At 36.7% G+C, this 22,844-nt stretch overlaps 3 protein-coding genes and 1 long non-coding RNA gene across 8 annotated transcripts in view; 1 reads left to right on the top strand and 3 right to left on the bottom strand.

The window, feature by feature from the left end:
• Window positions 1-3,290: 3,290 nt before the first annotated feature.
• Window positions 3,291-7,762, bottom strand: LOC127182131 (uncharacterized). 2 transcript variants are annotated; one of them, XR_007829849.1, is made up of 3 exons: window positions 7,564-7,762; window positions 7,410-7,463; window positions 3,291-6,888 (listed from the first exon to the last, which is right to left on the bottom strand). It is a non-coding gene; the product is annotated as an uncharacterized LOC127182131 (long non-coding RNA). The 2 variants fall into 2 exon arrangements; XR_007829848.1 differs by having other exon boundaries at window positions 7,410-7,762.
• Window positions 7,238-12,034, top strand: LOC127182127 (cation channel sperm-associated protein 4-like). 2 transcript variants are annotated; one of them, XM_051137246.1, is made up of 11 exons: window positions 7,238-7,333; window positions 7,428-7,505; window positions 7,694-7,792; window positions 7,900-8,001; window positions 8,374-8,465; window positions 9,421-9,550; window positions 9,631-9,767; window positions 9,937-10,042; window positions 11,395-11,603; window positions 11,693-11,822; window positions 11,925-12,034. In XM_051137246.1, the coding sequence occupies exons 1-11, from the start codon at window positions 7,301-7,303 to the stop codon at window positions 12,000-12,002; spliced, it is 1,194 nt and encodes a 397-aa protein (XP_050993203.1). In that variant the 5' UTR covers window positions 7,238-7,300; the 3' UTR covers window positions 12,003-12,034. The 2 variants fall into 2 exon arrangements, with proteins under 2 accessions (XP_050993203.1, XP_050993201.1); XM_051137244.1 differs by having other exon boundaries at window positions 9,877-10,042.
• On the bottom strand, window positions 11,769-16,571 carry gatad1 (GATA zinc finger domain containing 1). The gene is given in 8 exon segments (XM_051137232.1): window positions 11,769-12,361; window positions 12,364-12,467; window positions 12,704-12,826; window positions 12,828-12,862; window positions 12,945-13,004; window positions 13,116-13,175; window positions 13,177-13,242; window positions 16,515-16,571. Coding segments are annotated over 8 exon segments (588 nt in total). The 3' UTR covers window positions 11,769-12,278.
• ankib1a (ankyrin repeat and IBR domain containing 1a) overlaps window positions 13,839-22,844 on the bottom strand; it is a 38,495-nt gene continuing 29,489 nt past the window's right edge. For 2 of the 3 annotated variants that reach the window (XM_051137006.1, XM_051137005.1), the window contains 5 exons: window positions 21,405-21,456; window positions 21,147-21,221; window positions 19,946-20,066; window positions 19,781-19,824; window positions 13,839-17,967 (listed from right to left, as the gene is read on the bottom strand). In XM_051137006.1, coding sequence (XP_050992963.1) covers window positions 17,224-17,967; window positions 19,781-19,824; window positions 19,946-20,066; window positions 21,147-21,221; window positions 21,405-21,456 — 1,036 coding nt within the window. In that variant the 3' untranslated portion in view covers window positions 13,839-17,223. The remainder of the gene's footprint in view (window positions 17,968-19,780; window positions 19,825-19,945; window positions 20,067-21,146; window positions 21,222-21,404; window positions 21,457-22,844) is intronic. The other variant, XM_051137007.1, reaches the window with a different exon arrangement.

The following is a 22,844-nucleotide window of genomic DNA, read 5'->3' as shown; positions in this document are numbered from 1 at the left end:
CATCCGGGTAACTGACCAAACCGTGACGTAAGTGCAAACCCTCTATTAGATAAAATGCTATGTTTTACTCTGTACCTGTTAATCTCATTAAAGAACTGCTCTGAATAATCAACAAACGACACCTACACTGTAAAAAATAAAAAAACACAATTTGTTGAGTCAGCTTAAAATAATTTGTTACCCTGCTGCCTTAAAATTTGAAGTTCAGTCAACTAAAATAAGTTTAGTCTACTTGAAATGTTAAGTTGTACTAAGCAACAACTTAGATATTTGTGTTTGCTAAACTTAACAGATGGGTAAGTAACCCAGCTGCCTTCAAATTTTAAGTTGATTCAACTCAAATATCTAAGTTGTCAGTATAATTTAACATTTCAAGTTGAATAAACTTTTTTTGAGTCGACTGAACTTAAAATTTTAAGGCAGCCAGGTTACAAATTATTTTAAGTTGACTCAACAAATTGTTTTTTACAGTGTAGGGGAAGAAAGGTGCAGGTAATGTGCTGGATATATTTAAAGAATCAAACATCTCACATGCAAAAGCCTGTGAAGCTGTAAGATGACCTACAGACCAAGACAAAAATTTGAGGCTACCTCTCACTCAAATCAAACTAAAAGTTTTAACAAGAAACGGAACAGACTACGGTAGAGGATTAAACATCTGTATAATGTGAAATCAGGAAATTCTGTTAGAACAAGAGAGAACTGATAAGTGAACACAGTGGAGCCCAATTTTGTCCTTTAAGATTATCTTATTATGTTATGAATAATAAACCACTGAAAGATAAACTGAAACTGATGTAAACTGTAATAAATCATTCACTTTCTGCTGGTGTACCAGTTAAATATGAGGTTATTAAAAAAGGTTAAAAATAATTTAGTTCATAAACATGTTTCCATATGAAGCATTTAACCATTAAATGCTTTATTATTTTATAACAGCTAAGAGGAGTCATTGATCCTTCAGCTTTTAGTTTGCAGTTTTTTATTAATTGCACACAAATGTGTAGTAAGTTAAATGTAAAGAGGGCAATTTGGTGACCCTCATTTTCATTCAGAGGAGCAGTAGTTGCAGTTGTGTATGTTGACCAACAAGTGCTTCGGTTTTGGATCGTTCCTGTAGCATGCAAGCAGCAACCTTTTTTCTCTTCGCTCCTTCTCCTTCCGTATTTTCTTCTCCTCCTTTTTCTTGGCTTCATCCTCTATCCAGGATAACAGAACAAGTGCCACTTTTCTTTTGCTTGTTTTGATGTTCACTTTTTGCTGGGTCTCATTCTTGGGACCTTCAGGAAAGGTTACACAGGAAAGGTTGTCTTTCTTTTTCTGAGAGGTGTCATCCGAATGGCCTTGAATGGCTTTAGAGTCTCCCGCTTCATTGGGGTCATGTTCCTCACATCCCTGGACCTCCACCACTTCACTTGCCAGCACCTTGCTGTCACTCTCCACCCAAGCAGCCATTCTTGGATTAATTTCAGCCTCCGGCAGTCGGGGGCGTTTAGACTTAAAGTCACAGGCCCGGAGGGTCTTCCCTGTGTACTCCACATATTTGTTCTCCTCATCCTCTATGTCAATGAGCATGAGTTGTGGAGGTGGCTCTACCAGAGAAGAAGTGGACAGCTGAGGCTTCACCAGGCTGGGAGGACACACTTTAGCTGAAGAACATTCCAGAGCAACAACTTCATCAGGTGGAGGAACCACCACCAGTTTGGGAGGACCCACCTGAAGAACGGAACATGGCAGGGACACTTCCTCAGGTGCAGGAGCTGGCTTTTGAGCACGCATGGGTGATTTGGTCACTGGCGGCAGGAGTTTGAAGCAAGCGGCTGGAAGAGCGAAGTGTTCAGAGACACTTGGAAGCATTGGAAGTTCCCCCTCTATTGGCTTCAAAAAGAAAGATTTGACTGGAGTCTGCTGAGGTTTGACCTCCACAAGAAGCGGAGCTGGCTCAGTAGTCTTTTGTTTCTTCAGTTTACTCTCCTCCTTTTTCTTTTTTCCACCCTCTCTATGCTCACTTCCTCTCTCCATCAACTTTTCTAGACTCTGCATCTCTCTGAATTTGGCAGACTCTCTTTTTTTCAGAAGCACATGCCCTCTCTCCTTTACCTTTTCAAGGCTGAGTGTTTCTCTCACTTCTTCAGCCTTGCTTTTACGACTCACTCCCTCGTTCATTCCTCTCTCCTTCTTCACCTTTCTCTTTACTCCTCTTTCCAGTGCATATTCTTGCGCTGCCCACTGCTGTGCCCTCAGTGGTGTCTCCCTTCTGTGCAAAAAGTGAGCAAAACGCTCAAAAAGTTGTGTAAATACACTGCTAAACAGTGCCATTGCGGACACAAAATGCTGCAAGTGAATTTAGTATTTGACGTCAATATCTGCAGAAAGTCACAAAAGTAGCTTTCGAGCTTTTCACTCCTAACACGACCAACAGAAGACAAGAGTCAGAACAGCAGTTTAGAGCTCCCAGAATGGAATCTCCACTATGATGTCATAATAGTGTGCTGAACCCTGAGAGCTCTGAACTATGAGAGAAGCGGCAAACATACACATTCACACTAGTGGCACCAAAAAATAAATTAATAAATAAATACTGACTGATATAAAACAAGTGTCCCAAAATGTCCTTCTGAAGAAAAATCTTGATTGCTACAAATTATTAATATACAGACATATTAAAAATACAGTGTCTATTTACACTAAGTGTTGGCAGAGGCCATATACACTAACTCTGCCCAGCAATGTGTGATTGGACTAGTCAACACTACAAAAAACTGCTGATGACCATCAGTTCCAGTGGCACAGAGGACAAAGTGCATGTTTTACTCTTTTCAATGCAATTGACCCAGGTTCGAATCCACCATCTGGCTTTTCAAATTTCTTCTCCCTTTTCAAATCTCATATCATACCGGAAAGGCATTTATTTTAAATAAAAATGAAGAAAATAACTGAAAAGTTGAAAATAAAGCATCAGTTAGGGTTATGGTTGGTGCAGAGAGGGCTTATTATCCCAATTTGCTTGTCATGCGTCACCGCTTCAGTGTCAGAACGCTCTATCAGATGCCACAAGAAAACAACAAACGGTGCTAACATACACTCACAATGTATTACAATACTACCAAAAAAAAACTATAATCCTCCCTTTTAACTCCATACCGAAATCCCAGATAGCCAGACAACAAGAATATTCATATAAATAAAAAATATATAAGAATCATTTGTGTTTGGGACACTGTGAGCATGGAGACTGTAGTGTACACCATAAATTTGAAAATATTTAGCTTAAATTTTTATATGTCAAGTCAAGTCAAGTCACCTTTATTTATATACCGCCTTTAACAATACAGAATTGTGACAAGGCGGCTGTACAGTATTAAATAGGAAACAGTACATCAACAATGCCAAAGGCAACATTAAACACTCACATTATAGGTAAAGGTAGTTAATCAAAAACAATAAAATAAAATGCAATATTGTGTTAAGAGAAAGTGTCCCCAACTAAGCAAGCCATAGGCGACAGCGGCAAGGAACCAAAACTCCATCGGTGACAAATGGAGAAAAAAAACCTTGGGAGAAACCAGGCTCAGTCGGGGGGCCAGTTCTCCTCTGGCCAAAGTTCCCATGGTCTTGTGCCGACAGCTGTCTAGGTGATGTGGTCTTTAATGTGGATCCGTCTCTGGGGCTCATCTAGTTGATGTGGACTCCGCTGACATTCAGGGCTGTAGAGGTCGTCTCTAGGTGCTGATCCACCGTCTGGGCTGGGTTCGGACTGGATCCGGGGGACTGCAGTGAACATCTGATCTGGATACGGACTGGATCTGGTGGTTAATGTGACCTCGGAATAAGAGAGAAACAGACGAAACAATATTAGCGTAGATGCCATTCTTCTGACGATGCACCGAGTACATCGGGTGTTATGGGAAGTGTTCCCGGTTCCGGTTGACCTAATTAGTGCAGCCTAACAATCCTGTAACGGATTTGAATTATAAGAATGTGGATTTGTTATGTGTAAGCAAGGTTAAAGAGATGGGTCTTTAATCCAGATTTAAACTGACAGAGTGTGTCTGCGTCCCGAACATTGTAGGGTAGATTGTTCCAGAGTTTGGGTGCTAAATAAGAAAAAGATCTGCCGCCCGCGGTTGATTTTGATATTCTCGGTATTATCAAATTGCCAGAGTTTTGAGAACGCAGCGGACGTGAGGGACTATAATGCGATAAGAGCTCGCTCAGGTACTGGGGAGCTAAACCATTCAGGGCTTTATAAGTAATTAGCAAGATTTTAAAATCTATACGATGTTTAATAGGGAGCCAGTGCAGTGTAGACAGAACCGGGCTAATATGATCATACTTTTTGGTTCTAGTAAGAACTCTAGCTGCTGCATTTTGGACCAGCTGGAGTTTGTTTATTAAGCGAGCAGAACAACCACCCAATAAAGCATTACAATAATCTAACCGTGAGGTCATAAACGCATGAATTAATGTTTCAGCATTTGACATTGATAGCATAGGTCATAGTTTAGATATATTTTTGAGATGGAAAAATGCAGTTTTGCAAATACTAGAGATGTGGTTTTCAAAGGAAAGATTACCATCAAATAGCACACCTAGGTTCCTAACTGATGACGAAGAATTGACAGAACAGCCATCAAGTATTAGACAGTGTTTTAGGTTATTACACGCTGAGGTTTTAGGCCCAATAACTAACACCTCTGTTTTTTCAGAATTTAGCAGTAAGAAATTACTTGTCATCCAATTTTTTTTTAACTCAACTACACAATCCATTAGTTTTTCAAATTGGTACGTTTCGCCAGGCCGCGAAGAAATATAGAGCTGGGTATCATCAGCATAGCAGTGAAAGCTAACACCATATTTCCTGATGATATCACCCAAGGGTAACATGTAAAGCGTAAAGAGTAACGGCCCTAGTACTGAGCCTTGTGGTACTCCATACTGCACTTGAGATCGATATGATACCTCATCATTTACTGCCACGAATTGATGGCGGTCAGATAGATACGATTTGAACCATGCCAATGCACTACCACTAATGCCAACATAATTCTCAAGTCTATTCAAGAGAATGTTGTGGTCAACAGTATCAAACGCAGCACTAAGATCCAGTAGCACTAACAGAGAGATACAACCACGATCGGATGACAAGAGTAGATCATTTGTAACTCTAATAAGAGCAGTCTCAGTACTATGGTACGGTCTAAAACCTGACTGAAAATCCTCACAGATATGAATAAACAGTGCTCATAAACATCTCTTAAGATAGTATTCGCAAGTGAAATAAATTGAGGCTTGGATCTGAAAACAGCATTCCTTGGTGCGTTCGTTAGACGTCATCACTTAACAAGCGAATAAGGCATCCATTTAATAAACTGAATTAAAACTATAATTTAAACTCAATACGTAATTACTGCATACTGTTTTAATGTACTACAATACTGACGTGCAGATAATTGCATCTATTTGCAATAAGTATTATAAAAAGCAGAAAATCCTGCTATTTTAACATAGTGTGAATCTATAGCTATTTGCACTTAGTGTAAATAGAACCCACTGTTATTTGCACTTAGTGCTTTCTTAAATGAGGTTGGTTGGTACTTACATAAGGCCTAATGGTTAGGGAGTCGGGCTTGTAACCGAAAGGTTGTGGGTTCAACTCATAGACTGTAAAAAACATGGACGCAGTGTCCGTGACGTCACCCGTAGGTTTCTGAAGATCATTTTTGAAGCTCTTAGTGGGTGGGAGTCAGCCGTCGCCATCTTGGAATCACGTCATTGCACGTCACTCCCGGATAATTGAAAATGGGCAAATAGGCGGGACGTGGGTTGAGCTGATGCTGAAACCATGCCCACCTAGCGCGACGGTGGTGACAGCAGCAGCAATCCACCTGTCACTTAAGTGGCCACGCCCTAAATTATGCAGAACTTTAGGGCTTAATATAAATTAAACGGATGAGTTATAAAAAAATTCACCCCCCTCACAGTTGACATGAAGGCCAACATTAGCTATACAGACCAAAAACACTTTTTGAACCAGGCTGTAAAGTTGGGCATTTTAACATGGGGAGTCTAGGATTGACTCCCTTTTGCAGCCAGTCTCTAGCAGCCAGTCGATGAATTGCAGTTTTAGTCACTTCCGTGTTGGCTTCAAGAGGGAGATCGGGAGGTTGCCACTTGGTTCAACTCCCAGGTCCGGCAGGGATTGAAGGTGGGGGGAGTGAATAACCAGTGCTCTCTCCACCCTCAATACCACGACTGAGGTGACTCCCTTGAGCCAGGCACCGATCCCCCATCTGCTCCCCGGGCACCGCAGCAATAGCAATATGGCTGCCCACTGCTCCAGGTGTGTGTTCACACTGTGCGTGTGTTTGTTCACTACTCACTACTGTGTGTCTGCACTTGGATGGGTTAAATGCAGAGCACAGATTCCAAGTATGGGTCACCATACTTAGCCACACGTCCTTTCCTTCCTTTCCTTTTTTACATACAGTATTACTTCTTAGTAATACTTACCAGCAGAAACAAATACTCCCTTCCTTCAATCTCACTGAAGCTGAGCCCTTTAATGTCTTTAAATAAATACCAAGAAATAAAAGAATTCCACAGCATTTCTGCTTCATCACATGAAGAGGTTACAGTAGGTTACGATATAATAAGTAGAACTCTACAATAACAATGGTCATATAACCTTACAACCGAAGCTTAAAAAAGAAAAAAGAATGACTAAAAGAGGAGGAAAAAGAAAATCAAACCTTTTCTTTCTGCCTGTATGCTCTGGCATCTGGGCAATCATTCTCCTCCTCCTTGTCGGTCTGCAAATGAGAGTGTTGTTCTTTAAGTCAGCTGGGTTTTCAATCATTGATGCCAGGGACCCTCAAATCCCCAATCCTAAAATTTAAAAAACAGACAAAAAAATTATTAATAGAAATGTGTAAAATATTATTTGTTACATTATTTAGTTTCTACTTACTATACTACTTACTGTAAATGCATTTGTTATGTATATATTTTTACATTCATTTTTTTTCTTGTTTGATTATTTGTTTTAAGCATCTTTGTATTTTACTCCCCTTGTTTGTTGCTTTTTCAGTAACTATTCAGATAGTGACGACTTTATGTCACTTACTGTCTTACTTACTGAATCTCTCGTTCATTCAACCGATTCTTTTAAAACGTCGATTCATTGACGGATGACGTTCTGAAGCTTTTTAAAAGCCAACGTATTAAAACGGACGTTTCGTTTATTTGTCATGTGAAAGTAACAAAACAACGGATCTTTCAATTGTCTGCAATCGCTGAAATGAACAACAGGGTGCGTCCCGTACAGCCACAAGTAAGCAGCTTTTACAAATATGACATTGTTGTTAATCTCTCTGAATTATGTTCTAAAACAGTAATGAAATGCTTACTTGATGTGAACACCTCAGGTTCAGCCTGTGTCAGCGAATACCAAATCGGGATGGCTGGAGTTTCAGGGCAAAAAACCCGATATCGAAGAACAAGAGGTCAAATATTTTACAGTTGTTGTTTGCAATTAAATGTAATTAATAGTACAAAACAAACCCTAGTAAATAGCCGTTCCTTTTTATATTCGCTGCTGTCCGTGAAACATTGATGTATCAAGAATTAGCCTGACTAAGTTAGGCAGGTAGAGAAATGACAAAGTAATGGAGTTTTCTGGTTGGATATATAGATAAACTACTTGAAGCCTTTCCTCCACTTCCTGATAACAAGCTGTGTTGTGAGCGACATCATAATCGCAATCCTCCAAACAATCACAAGCATTTCACAGGTGAAAATGACTATTTGCGCATGTCCCATTGCCTTTGCATCTTCGGCATTTATATTGTGTATTATTTTATAAAAGGTTATAATGACACGTTTTCTTTCCACTTTTAGAAACACGGATCAGTGTTATATTTATGTCAACAGATTTTTTTGATGGTCTTCATATTGGAAATTCTGGCCAGGTGGTATAATGGCTTTAAGATGTTTTGGAAGGTATAGTTATCTCTTTTATTTTCTTCTTCTTTTTTTAAGGAACTTTCCACAAATACTATAAGCTATTTACAAAAGAAAATACTAACATGAAAGTAATTGCTTCAGGTGGCATTTTATTTATTTATTTATTTATTTTCTGCTTTGTAACTCTATGACTTTATGATTTTTAATTATAAAAAATTAAAATATATTAAATAATTTTTTTTTAGTATAATTATGATGTTCGTGAAATGTGCCTTTTAGTTTTCTTTTAACCCATTACTTTGTGGCATGCTAATGCCAAAATCTCTAATCTCTGAAACTTGATTGTGCTGGTTTCAAAAATTACAGTTACAGTCTCACACAATGACTTTTGTGTTAAAATCTCTCCAGAGCAGGGCAAACATAATGAACCTCCTGATCACCTTGACTCTCTTTGTGGGATACCGGATCACTAGCAATCCCATCGCATTTGCAGTTTTCAGGTGTGGAATTCTTACATTAAAGCTGTTAAAAGTTACAACATAGAAAGTATATTTTACAGTTGATGTCAAAAGTTTGCATCCCCCTTTCAGAGTTGTTATCATTTATTTAGTACTGACCTGAATAGGATATTTCACATAAAAGATGTTGACATATAGTCCACAAGAGGAAACAATAGTTAAGTTTACATCCCCTTGATTCTTGATACTGTGTTGTTACCTGAATGATCCACAGCTGTGTTTTTTTGTTTAGTTAGTTGTTCATGAGTCCCTTGTTTGTCCTAAATAGTTAAACTGCCTGCCGTTCTTCAGAAAAATCCTTCAGGTCCCACAAATTCTTTGGTTTTCTAGCATTTTTGCATATTATTTTGAACCCATTATTTTGATCCAACAATGACTGTATGATTTTTAGATCTGTCTTTTCACACTGAGGACAACCGAGGGACTCATATGCAACTATTACAGAAGTATCAAATTCTCACTGATGCTCCAGAAAGAAAAAAGATGCATTAAGAGCCAGGGGATGAAAACTTTTGAACAGAATGGAAATGTGTACATTTTTCTTAATAAAATATTTTTTATTTTAGTACTGTCCTTCTCAGGCTACAGAAGATAGTTACATGTTTTCCCAGAGGACAAAATAAGTGAAATTTTCCTTGATCCATCTTTCTTGTGGACTATATGTAAACATATTTTATGTATTCTTGTATTATGTATTCTTATTCAGGTCAATACTAAATACAAAATAACATACATTTGCATGATTCCTCTTATTGTGGGAAAATTAACATTTTTAATGATTCTAAACGGGGGACGCAAACTTTTGACCTCAACTGTATTTCACTACTTATAAAAAACAGCAACTAACCAGCAGAATGAACTACTACTATTACTAACATTGTGTGTTATAAAATTACACTCCACACAGTATACTCACTAGTTCATTTGTGCTTTTTAGGTGTCTACGTTTGATTCGTCTGATCTTGTGTCTTTTTTCCATACAAGACATGGACAGGACACTGAAAGCCACTTTGCAATCCTTCTCAGAGATGAAAATAATATTTTTTATAAGCATGGTTGGCATTCTGGTATGTATACATATTTACACTTTAAATCTTTGTTGGTCAATTTGAGCAATTAAGTTGTATTTGCTTTAATTGTTTCTCAGGCTTTTACTGTTGCTGGGGTCGACATGTTCAGTACTACTCTTCCATCAGCCTTTGAGAATCTGCCTCATACATTTTACACTTTGTTTGTCTGCATAACCCAAGACTCATGGACGGATATCTATAAGAAATTACAAGAGTACAACTTTCATAATACATTCTACTTTCCAGAAGCATTCATCATAATACCCACAAGCTTTCTTCTATGTCCAGCATGAACTCACAGTAACGTTACTCATGTTTTCCAGAGATGAAATAGGAAACACGTTTTGGACCTTATTGTACTTCTCTACATTCATCTTATCTAGCGGCCTAATGCTTTCAATGTTTGATGCCTGGATACAAGGCAATTTCATTGTAGCACAGAAACACCAGGCTGAGCAACAGCATCCAACAGTTAATGCCTTGTTCAAGGTATGGACCAGAAAATCATAGACTTGTAGGTGGCCTCTTTTGATTTGGGCCATTAAAGGCCAATTCACACTGCACCGACAGATGCAGACCAACACAGACAGTCACCAGATCATAGTACATCACTTCTTAGATGTTTCAAGAATTGATTCAACATTGTTTCAATGTGTTAAGTCAGCAAAAATAAGTGTCGACTAACGCCAGCAGATGCCAACGGTAGCATACTGGATAACACACTGATCAGACAAACATGTTTGTTGGTGTCTGTCGGTGCAGTGTGAACTGGCCTCAAAAAGACCACCCAGAATACCTTATTTATTAAACTAATAATTGATTCTGTCAATTATTTTAAAGTTTCTCAATGAAAATCTAGTCTTTGTTCATAAAGCTAAAACTTTAAAGGAGAAGTCCACTTCCAAAATGAAGATTCACATGTAATGTACTCACCCCATTGTCAACCAAGATGTTCATGTCTTTCTTTCTTCAGTCGTAAAGAAATTGTTTTTTGAGGAAAACATTTCAGCTTTTTTCTCCATATAATGGACTGATATGGTGCCCCGATTTTGAACTTCCAAAATGCAGTTTAAATGCGGCTTCAAACGATCCCAAATGCAGTTGTAAACAATCCCAGCCGAGGAAGAAGGGTCTTATCTAGCAAAAAGATCAGTTATTTTCATTAAAAAAAAAAATACAATTTAAATACTTTTATTCTCAAACGCCCGTCTTGCCCTGCTCTCGGCTCAAGACAGTTAGGGTATGTCGAAAAACTCGAATCGTATTTTCTCCCTCAACTTCAAAAATCATTTCAAAATCATCCTACATCGCTGCAGAAGTACCGACCCAGTCTTACAAAGTGAACATGCAAACAAGATCAAACACCCTTAACAAAAAAGGTAAAACAGTGATATAGGATGATTTTGAAGTTGAGGGAGAACATGAGATGGGAGTTTTTCGGCATACCCTAACTGTCATGAACCGGAACAAAAACAGTTTAGGCACAGTAAGACAAGACGAGCGTTTGACATTAAAACGTATATATATAAATTGCATTATTTTTATGAAAATAACTGATTGTTAGGCTAGATAAGACCCTTCTTTCTCAGCTGGGATCGTTTACAACAGCATTTGGGATCGTTTGAAGCCGCAATTAAACTGCATTTTGGACGTTCAAAATCGGGGCACCATAGCAGTCCATTATATGAAGAAAAATGCTGAAATGTTTTCCTCAAAAAACATAATTTCTTAACGACTGAAGAAAAAGACATGAACATCTTGGATGACAATGGGGTGAATACATTATATGTAAATCTTTGTCTTGGAAGTGGACTTCTCCTTTAATGTTTTAACATGAACAGGACTCACCACATGCCAAACTCGAGGCTACGGACATGATTCATGTGGATATGGTGGTTAAGAAGATGAACAAGAATAAGCATCAAAAGCCATTGAGGAGTGGCTATACAGAAAACCTGACTGTAGAGAACTACGAAAATTTGGTCATCATCATGTCAGCGATACAAAGACACATAGATGAATACTTCATCATTAAACGAGAGCTACAAAAGTAAGTAGAAAAATACTGAAAAAACGATACCTGGTTCTTTCCAGGTACATTTGTGGATACAGACATATTCAGTCTTCAATGTCTTGCAGGAGTGCAGTGGAGGAGATTAAGCAGCATGACCAGGAGACACAGCTCAAGGAAACCTCCTCTTTGGAAAACCTGGTCAATAATGAGATGGCCACTGGAGACATAATCTCCACTGTCATCAATTTAAGCAATGTAAGTTTTAGGAATTATCTTTAATCAATAAAACATAGGCAAAAATACATGCTTCCTCAACTTTTCAGCTAAAATTAAATCAAGAGTTGGATTCTGTTTTAGGCACATCTTCTAGACACCAGTACAGACTCACCACATCTCAACAAAAGCAAGATACTGAAAGCTGAACAGGCACCCTAAGCTCAAGACGACCCATTCCTCACAGAACTGGAAGACAATTAACTTTGTATTTACAGTTTCCATTTTCAATTTGTAGACCTCTGTGTCGTAGTGTAGACTACTGTGGTTTCTGCATTTAACTATCAAAAGCTGAGAGTTCTGAAAAATTTTGTAAATTTGAGTTGTAATGTGATGTAATTGTGAAATGTGACTGTAGACAATTTACTATGTTTAATGACAAACACCACTCATTCTGACGTAGCCTGTAACTGTACTGAAAATTCCTGTTAATAAAATTCACCCTACAGTTACTTTGATGGCAACAGCAGGCGTCCATCCTATACGAGTCCAAACGTAGCCTTTTTCTGGACGAACTGCATTGTTGGTAGAGGTCAGCTTCTTGATTTAAAATATTCTGATGGTGCATGACAGACGAACTCCAGGTATTCAATTATTCTTGGCAAGTCCTCTTCAGGGCCTAAGCAAAGAAATAAATGCATTTATGCAGCTGTTACATAAAAGAATCTTAAAAACATTTTAACCATGCTTCAAATTAGGATATGTGACTAGTGATGATGCACTCACCCCAAGATATTCAAGTTTACCAATTTAATGTAAATATCCTTTAATTAATTGAATACTTGGTATAGGTGATATTAGAAATGCAGCACATTTGTCAGTAAGGAACAAAAGGACAGTATTTCTGCATTACTTACCAAGAATATGTGCCTGAATCAAATTGATCTTGAGGACTGGCCTGAGTTGGGATCAACCAAGTTAAAGCAGTACTTTTCTCACAGTACTGGTCCTGGACGAAACCACAAATCTGTGCGTCCTCTTCATTATATTTTAATGACATCTCTTATTTGATAATAGACACCCTGATCACAAGAAGTGCTGGTTATTGAATAGAGAGTAGCAGACAGAAAAGCACTTTGAACAAACATAGAAAGAAGCGGTTACTTGGTAGAACATAGACTTTGATGTGACAATTGTTGACACAGACTCTGGTGCTTTGATAGGCTATGGAATTTTAATTAGAGAAAAGGAAGAATAAATGCCATTGAAACATTTCATTAAAGCACAAAGATTTTGGAGGGAGAAAACACTCATACACAAGCTTGGATGAAAAGCCCTTCCATTTTTCAATCTGAAAATGTGTCGTCTACCCTTTCATTTGGTGGAGACTTTTTTCCTCAGATGCCAGCACCTTGTACTTGGTGCTCCGTAACCGTGCAGTGTCTCTGTGGAGTCCCCTGGACTTTAAAGTAAAGGGGAAAACAATATTAGCATCCGTAATGTTCAAAAATTTTATTTTTAAGCTTTGTATAACTTTTTTTTTTCCAAGAAAAAGATAACATTTCTTGAAAAGAAATCCTTCTTGAAATCAAAAAAAGAAGGGAAAATTTAGAGAAACAGAAACAGACGTTAGAAATCTTCGAAGTTTTACGTAAATTCTAGACTTCATACCTGTTTCAATCCGGATTATTCTCCTGGATGGATGGTGGATGAAGCAGACGCTCCGGAGACTGCAATTACTATAACTTACTTTTTACCTGTGCAGTTGTTACAAATTTTAGTGATTTAATTTTAGTTTAACATTTCGTTTACAAGTGTCTTGTAAAGTCATTTCTGATTTAAACCGTCCTTTTTTTGTTTCTGTAATGCGATAACAGCCAAATTCTACAATAAATGTCCATTAAAAAAAATGTCCTTCGTTTTGAAAACGAATTATTGAATAAGGGATTCAGTATATTTTACTTTACCAATAAAAACTGATCCTTATTTTCAAAATAAATTAAAAAAAAAAAAATGTAATTTTTGCTGTTTAATGTCATTAAAATTAAATTAAGCAAGTATGTTGCATTAGTTTTTAATGAACCACAACAAAACAGGGCTGCACTTTAAACTTTTTAATCCGAGCAAACCTTTACCAATACTTTCTGTTTATTGGCTACACATCATACAAACTGGGAATGTATCAAGTATAGTCTATGAAAGTGCTAAATGACAATGCAAAGTTAATGGTCATGTTTCCAAAAAAAAAAAAAAAACATCATTACTATGCAGGATGATTTAATATGAGGTCAAACCTGTAAAAACTGGCCATCACTTTCGATGTAAAATTTTCTGGAAAAAAAAAAGAAACAAACAAAACTAATAACACCAACTATAATCACCAACTCTACATAATCTATTCTTTCTTTCCCCTTATAGCATGACGTCATTAAAAAAAAAACACCTCTCTAGAGCCACAGACCACTCTACCTGTGAAGTCGTAATGAAGACAATCAAAACATGGCAACCTGTTCAGTGTAATACAACAAATGAGGCTGTTGTCAACATGAACCAAAAACTAATCTGAAAAAAGAAACAAGTTTTTAGCAACTAAATGTAGATACTGAATTTTTAGCAATTCATGAATATGTAAGGTTGATTATTTGATTGACACAGCAAACACTAACATAATTAGGCAATGTATATAAATAAGAAAAAGTACAAAAAAGGCACACTGATGAGCATAGTAGAATTAAAAGAAAAAGAAAGAAAAACATCTCTTCCCCACATCTAAGATCTTCCAACAATTAAGTATCAGTAATAGAAATATTCTGGTGTAATACATTTTAAGATCAATCAACAGTGTTGGAGTTTTCAAATGCTTTAAATGCATTGCTTTTGTTGCACAAACTAAGGGATGATGTGGTGACCGATAGCATGCCACAGATGCTGTCTATAAATTTAAATTGTATTTAACCTAGAAAATTCTTTGGAAAGCCTCTTGGTTACTGCACAGTATGTTTCGTCAGAGAGGGATATGATTGGCCTTCTGCAAAAGTTTGATAATTGGTTAACAGATCTATTAGTTTGGCCACACATGCCACACACACAAGACACAAAATAACATTTTTTGTTTTTAAAGAAAATGACTGAGTTCGGCAAACAAACGGAAAAAGCAAAAGCACTGTTGTTATCTCTCTACTGCTTCAGAAGACCTGTGAAGTGTCTTTATGCGTATATATGCATAATATTTATGAGCCCAAATGAAATACACAACACAGGATAATCAGAGGTATTGTGTGTAGTAGTCACAATAGATATTAGGTAATAAATGCCATCACATTTTCAGGAGCGTAAATTTACATAAAGTGTAACCTTTAGTAAGCGAATAGGGTCTTCTGCAGGACAATATGCTGAAGAACAAACAGTAACACTTCGAATATTTCAAAACACTCCTCATAACATGAAATGTGCATTGTGACTTAAGTTAAACGAAAAGAACATTAGTGTTTTTAAATGAAGCAACAAATTGAAATTCCTAAAAATGAGAGCTGTAAAATTAAAAACAAAACAGGGCAAAAAACTCATAAAGGCAAAAAGTTCAGGTGTTAATGGTGGCTTCTGTAAGAGCCAAGAAACTGTAAGAGCCAAGAAACATTTGATTGAAGCTTTCATGTAGAGGTGTCATGACAAATCAATTCGTGAATCGATTCTCTGATTTTCCGAACGCATCGCAATTCACTCTTGAATCGATTCTTAGCAGTTTTGAACAACAGATGGAACTGCCTGCTTTAGAAAAACAGCCATTCTCCGCTTGCTTTCAGTTCCTTACACACACCACTTGAACTTAAAATAATCATTCATAAAAAAAGCGAATTACAAGAGTGTTCGCAGGCTGTGTTTACATTAATCTCGCGTCATAAAAACATAAAAGCCAAGGTGCAAGTACATTTAACGCTTAAAATACTCAGTTGAACGCTTTTTGAAGCTTTTGAGTGTGCGGTTAAAAACTAGCCTAGAGCACCATCTCATGTTAAAAACTAAGCTCAGAATCGATTCCAGCATTCGGAAAAACCACAGAATCGATCAGTGTTGCCAAGTCTGCGGTCCTCCCGCGGAATTGGGCTACTTTATACAGTGTTGCCGCGGGTTGTTTTTCACGTTCGCGGGTTGAAGCGACTAATATTTAGCACCTGAAATGCTAATTTGACCAGGGGAACCCCACAAAAAAGGTGTATTTTACCCCCCTTCAAACCGCAATTGGGCTACTTTTGGGATAGTTTGAGTAGCAATCAGGCGGGTTTTGTTGTGAAAACCTGGCAACCCTGAAATCGATCCATGTATTTTCTTCTGAACGTAAACATTGCTTTTTCTTTTCAGAAAGATACAACTATGTCAAAAATCATCCATTTAATTTCCGTTCATCTCAACTTAAAAGAAAGAATGAATTTCCAATCTAATACAGATGGAGCTTTCTCTCATGGCACCCACAGCAAAATTTCTAAAGATGACCAAAGTGGCTTTGCGTGGCTTGAAACAAAAATCTTGTCATTCTTAATCGAAATGTCATAACTGGATCTTCCAGTGAAAATGACAGACTTCTCTATGATGATGTGTGTTCCTTTCTCCAATCATTTAGCGCATGTAAATCTTTCTTACAATCAACTGCAAGCTATTCAGATCTGCCTCCGTCCAATCAACACAACAACGAATATAACCAAGTCCCCACCTAACATTTTTTTCTTCTCCAAATACCTGTTTTACTCGGATGTACAGCGCAATATGGAAGAAAACACCTGTCGCTACTTTCATTTCATTGTGACTAATACTTAGCAACATTCACTTATAACCGTGTTCTTATGTGCACAAAAATGGTTCTTACACAAAATTACACTCTTACTCTCTTTCTAATGTTAATAAATCCAGATTATTCTACATAACCGTCCCTAAAGTTAGCAATTAGCATAATTAGCGCCCTAACCATCTCCATATAATGGCTTGTAAATAGTATAGGCCTAACAACACATTTTAATACAGAACCTATACCAGATCTTAGTTCTTCAAATTTATAATCACATATAAATCTTTTAGGCTTAAAACATTTCATGTTTCTAAGGCCACCTGGACTGATTTTTACATGCGTGCAGTTTTAGTTGGTTGTAAATTTTATGCTAAATGTAAGGAAAAAAAGTGCTAAGATATTAATGAATCATGATTTCTGTGCAAAAACATTCATACACACACAAATACGGTTAGTGAATGAGACCCACTCTTTTCTCATTGACTTTCATCAGCTTGAATCTGACCACATTTTCCTGTTTCTTCCACCAGACGCGGTGCTTTACGCAACCGAGACGAGTCCCGTCTAACCCTCGTTCGCTTCTCTCCGTTTCTGAATGAGCAGTTTTGTTTTATTTAGTGTTTTGGCACAATAAGAGCACTCAGTTGGTAAACATAATTAGACTCACACTAGGTGCACTTCTTCCTCCCACTCTAAGGAGAGGTCGGTAACCTGCGGATCTCGATCAGTACTGCTCTCAGGACAAATTGCGCTAGTGAGATCTACACTCCCGCCTGAACCCTCAGAGTCTGGCTCTGCTTTAGGAGGTTGTGCATCATCCACACATTCTAGCTCCAAAAGTTGTGATGCCAACACATCTGCGCTCTCCTTCATTAGCGACAAGGAGCCCTGCTCAGGACTCCCCACCTCATTATCCTCGTCCTGGGCTTTGGCAGATTGTCCCTCTCCAAAAACGGGTGGCTCAGGACTGGCGTCTGAGGTGGCTGAGGGAATCAGTGCAATGCTCTGTGGATTCATATCATGGAACCAGGCCATAATGTTGCCAAGCAGGTTGGCATTGGTGGAAGGGTCCAGGCAGTCTGGGTCACTAGGGGTGAAGGCGTTACCCAAGGCATCAGGGTAGGAATTCATGTTAAAGGGTGTATAGTGGCTGGTAATGTTGCCCAGTCTCATAAGGCTGTCTCCCAGCTCCAGAAGCTCAGAGCTGCTCATGGAAGCTCGGGGGGGATCTGCGGTATGGGGGGCAGAATCCAGTCTAGAGGGCAGAGAGGAACCACTGGCACCTACAGAGGCATCGTTACTGAGCGCATCCTGAGGCTCGGGGTCCAAGGCCAGCCCGGACTCCTGTAGGGACAGCTGAATAGCCAACAAAATATTGGGGTCATCTTCATCCAGAGAACCAAGTGCCTGAGGGGATAAAAAGGGTTCAAATTCTCAATATATGCTCTTTGACTCATTGTTAATAGGATAGATCACCCAAAAATGAAAATTAGCCCATTTACTTACCCTCCAGGCGTCCTAGGTGTATATGACTTCCTTTTTTCAGATGAACCCAACTGGAGTTACATAAAAAATTCTCCTGACACTTTCAAGCATTAGAATGGCATAGGCAGGTTTTTTCAAAACAAGTCCGATAAAGTGCATCAGTTTACCTATCGCCTCAGCGTTTGCCACTTCTGAGCGGTGTATGCGCAACGCCGACGTTTTACGTCATCCGCCCAGAGCTGCTTCCGTGTACGACCAGTTGGCGCAAGCTAGATTAAAGTGATTCTTACATTTAAATATAGATATTTTTCTTACAAAAATACACTGATTCACTACAGGAGGCCTTCATTCACCCCCTGAAGCTATGTGAGGCACTTTTTTTATTATGGACGGATGCACTTTATTGGACTTGTTTTGGACTGATGAAGAGAAACACCCCTCTATGCAAAAGCTTGGAAGTGACAGGGTAATTTTTAATATAACTCCGATTGGATTTGTCTGAAAGAAGGAAATCATATACACCTAGGATGCCTAGAGGGTGAGTAAATAGGATCATTTTTATTTTTGGGTGAACTAACCCTGTAATTCAAGGAACTCCACTACTGTTCAAATGGGGTCAGTAAGATTGATTTTTTAATTTTTTCAAAGAAATTATTACTTTTATTCAGCAAGGACGTATTAAAAAGTGACATTAAGACATTGTGTTATTAAAGATTTCTATTTTTAAATAAATGCTGCTTTTTAACCTTCAATGTATCTAATAATTCTGAAAAAAATATATCAGTTTCCACAAAAATATTAAAGAGATAGTTCACTCAAAAAAATCATTAAAAAATGAAAATTCTGACATTAATTACTCACCCTCATGTCATTCCAAACCCATAAGACCAACAACATCCTTACTAACTTTCTGGGCCTTGAACGTAGTAGTCGCATTGCTGTCTATCTTAATTTGTGTTCCGTAGATGAATGAAGGTCTCACAAGTTTGGAAAGACATGAGGGTGAGGAATTATTGACAGAAATGAATTTTTGGGTGAACTATCCCTTTAAGACATTAATAATATTACTAAATTATTACTAAAAAATATTACTAAACTATTACTATCTATTTTAAATAAATGCTGCTTTTTAACCTTGAATTTATCAAATAATTTTGAAAAAAAATGCATCATAGTTTCCACAGAAATTGTAAGCAGCACAACTGTTTTTAACATTGAAAATACAAAATGTTTTAGCATTTTAGAATGATTTCTGAATGATCATGAGAGACTAAAGACTAAAGTAATGGTTGCTGAAAATTCAGTGTTCATCACAGGAATAAAATACATTTTAAAATAAATTCAAATAGAAAAGAGTTTTTTAAATTGTACTAAAATGTCACAATACTGTTTTACTGTGCTTTTGATCAAATAAATGCAGCCTTGGTGAGCACAAGAAATGTCTTTAAAGAAAAAAGTACAAATAAAAAAATCTTACCAACCCCAAATTTGTCAACGGCAGTGCGTTTTTAAATAGCATGTAACATCTTCTCTGGTTCATGAAAATGTAAAAAATCATTTAATTTTGCATTTTTCATTGACTAAATTTAATTGCTATTTTAAAGAAAATTTGACAAAAATGAAAATATCAAATACTTACTAAATTATTTTAATCAAAATACAAAAATGTGACCAAAGTAAATAATTGAATGCTGTATCACGTTAGGAAATATTTAGATATAAACACAATATTCACCGTGGAGATCCCATGCCTTTGTGTACTGCCTCCCTCATGTGATTCTGTAGACACAAATTGGACATACAGTAATTTCAAACTCAGTAACACTGACATAAAGCAGCTCTTTTAGTTATTTCTATCCTAACATTATGTGGGGACGCTATCGCTGTAAAGGAGCTGTACCTGAAGTGTTGTCATTGGAGTCATGCGGTTCAGGAGTGTTACTGCGGAGGCTGTGCAGTCTGAGTAGGTCTCCTCTACGCCGCTGCCTGTGTCTCCGTCTGTACTGAAATTCTGAGTATTCCTGCAGGAACCATCAACCTCAGTTTAATTACAAAAATACATGGCTTTTTGTCAAGGAGCAATAATTAAGTAATAGAGCATTGTAGAGATCTGACTTTGATATTATAAGTAGTGAATAAAAGAGTGAATAAAATGATTATTTAAAAAAACGTGGCCAGTGTCTCTAATCCATACTACTAATATGGATTAAAATGAAATACAGTGACTCTTCAACATATTTGGACTTAAGTCACGCTTAAAAATTAATTTCCTGGAATTATAACAAAATGTAATATAGCAAAATTTCTAAACACATTTTTATTTAAAAAACACAAACACTTTAAAACATAAAACACTCCCCAAAAAGAATGTTTTATAATTACGAACACAAAAACAAAACCTAACTATTGTCAGTATTTGGATATTTTCGTTTTGTTAAGCTTTAGTTAAAATGTAGTAGAACATGTTCATGTTTAATACAATGAACTACACCGGTTGTTATTCTGCAAGGACCTTTATGAATTTACATCCTGCCTTTATTGGTTATATCATTAGTCATTGAAAAAAATTAATCACAGTTTAGAATGCTAATGTTAGTTTTGAGAAAATGTTTGTTTACAGAAGCCTCTTAGTTCAATATGTACAGTAATTATCCGTTGCAACAGAATTCATACTTTTTAAGTGTGCTTAAGTGTCCAAATCCTGTTTGAGGTCACTGTATTTAGGCATTAAAACATAAGAAAAACAGAATATATTAAAAAGCTTACATTCTAATAATTTTGCAGTTGTTAAAAAGACTGAATGCGGATCATTCACACAGGCAAACTAAATGCATGACAAAGCAAACTACAAGAGTGTCCACATTTCAAGAACGGTGAAGTTGACCACAGGACAGGAATTCTGGTTTATTTAAGTATTTGAGTTGAGTAACGGCATAGTCGTTTATCTGGAATACTCCAGGAGATGACCAGCCTTGACAGCTAAACACCAGATTACATTAATTCTACTATCATAATGACAGTACATATGAATGACTACAAAATTAACGCTGCACCAAATTTTGAAGAATGTTTTGTTGTTGTTATTTTGTCTTCAGCAGTACCTGCGGCTGGCCTCCTGCATTGTAATTGCTCTCACGCTGTGCATTTGATCCCCGTACTGGGTGATTCCTCACCATCTTTGGACACAGAATGAGATTCAGTGACTGCTAGTACTTTACAGCAACACACAACACTCTTACATTATTACTAGGACATCCCAGAGTGTCAGACGGTATTAACAGTCTAGTGAGCTACAACTTGCAATAGCAGAGGTTAGTTAAAACTGAAAAACATGTAAACACAGAGTGATGCAGCAATACCTCAGGAGAGGCAAATCCCAGATACTCCCAGTCCCACGTCCCACCAGCAAAACTATAAAAGAAAAAAAAAGAGTGGCTGTAAGGCTTTATTTCTGTTAGTATAATACATTTTGAACATGGTACAAAGGTAATATCATGTTTTGTGGACATTAACCATAGTAATATAATAGAACTTTAAGAATATTTCATAGAATAAGACAATTTTCATGTTTAATACTGTAAAGATGCTTGACACAATCTGTATCGTATAAAGCGCTATACAAATAAAAGGTGACTTGATTTGACTTTTAAGCCACAGAGCTTATATTTCGGCAGAAAACCGCAGGGAGACCTTTCAGGTTCTTCTTTGTTTGCAACAGATCTACAAAAAAATTAGTTTGTATCCTTGATGGTATTACCATGGTACAAAAAGTATTGTAGTATTACCATAGGACAGTGATGGTAACAGATGGTAACACTATGGTATTTTAAAAAAAATACCACTGAAATGGTACTGAAGTTCATGTAACATGTTTTTGTTTTTATATGGTGTTTGCATATTGTACTCTATGACAGCGTTTTAGTGCCACGTTAAAACTTTTTTTCTAAGAAAATATCTAAGATTATGAGATTAAATTATATATTATTCTGAGAATAAAGTCGAAAAACTATGAGAATAAAATATATTTCAAGAATAAAGAAAAATATTAAGAGAATAAAGTTGAAATGTTTCGAGAATAAAGTCAAAATGTTGAGAATAAATTTGAAAAACTATGAGAATAAAATATAAAATATTTCAAGAATAAAGACAAAATATTACGAGAATAAAGTTGAAATATTTTAAGAATAAAGTTGAAATTATGAGAATAAAGTCGAAATATTTCAAGAATAAAGTCGAAATGTTTCGAGAATAAAGTCGAACTGTTTCGAGAACAAAGTCGAAATTATGAGAATAAATTTGAAATATTTCAAGAATAAAGTCTAAATGTTTTGAGAATAAAGACAAAATGTTTCGAGAATAAAGTCGAAACGTTTCAAGAATAAGGGCAAATATTTAATTAATATTTAATTCATTCATAGCAATTAAGAGATTAAAGTTATAATATTTGGACAGTATAGCCTATTGCGCATGCAAATGGCCTGGATTGGGAACACGGGAGATATTCCAAAATCTTATATTTTATAGCGAAATACAAACAATATATCTATTACAATAATGCATTTTTCACACTCTTGATAGATCGCTGTATTTGTTCCAGTTTAATAATGTGACATTCATTTAATTAAATTAGACTATACTGTTTTCTTTCATGCCTTCTGATTGTTCCTTCACTTTTATATCTTGCTATAAACTTGAAATAAACACATTTATAATTTGTAATAAATATAATATAAAAATAAATTATAAAATTATAAAAAAATATCATTTTAAAATTTAAAGAATTTGTGTGAGTTGTGTTA

This window comes from Labeo rohita, chromosome 19 (assembly GCF_022985175.1).
Source record: "Labeo rohita strain BAU-BD-2019 chromosome 19, IGBB_LRoh.1.0, whole genome shotgun sequence".
NCBI classification, from domain to species: domain Eukaryota; kingdom Metazoa; phylum Chordata; class Actinopteri; order Cypriniformes; family Cyprinidae; genus Labeo; species Labeo rohita.
This window is presented reverse-complemented; position numbering and strand designations above follow the sequence as displayed.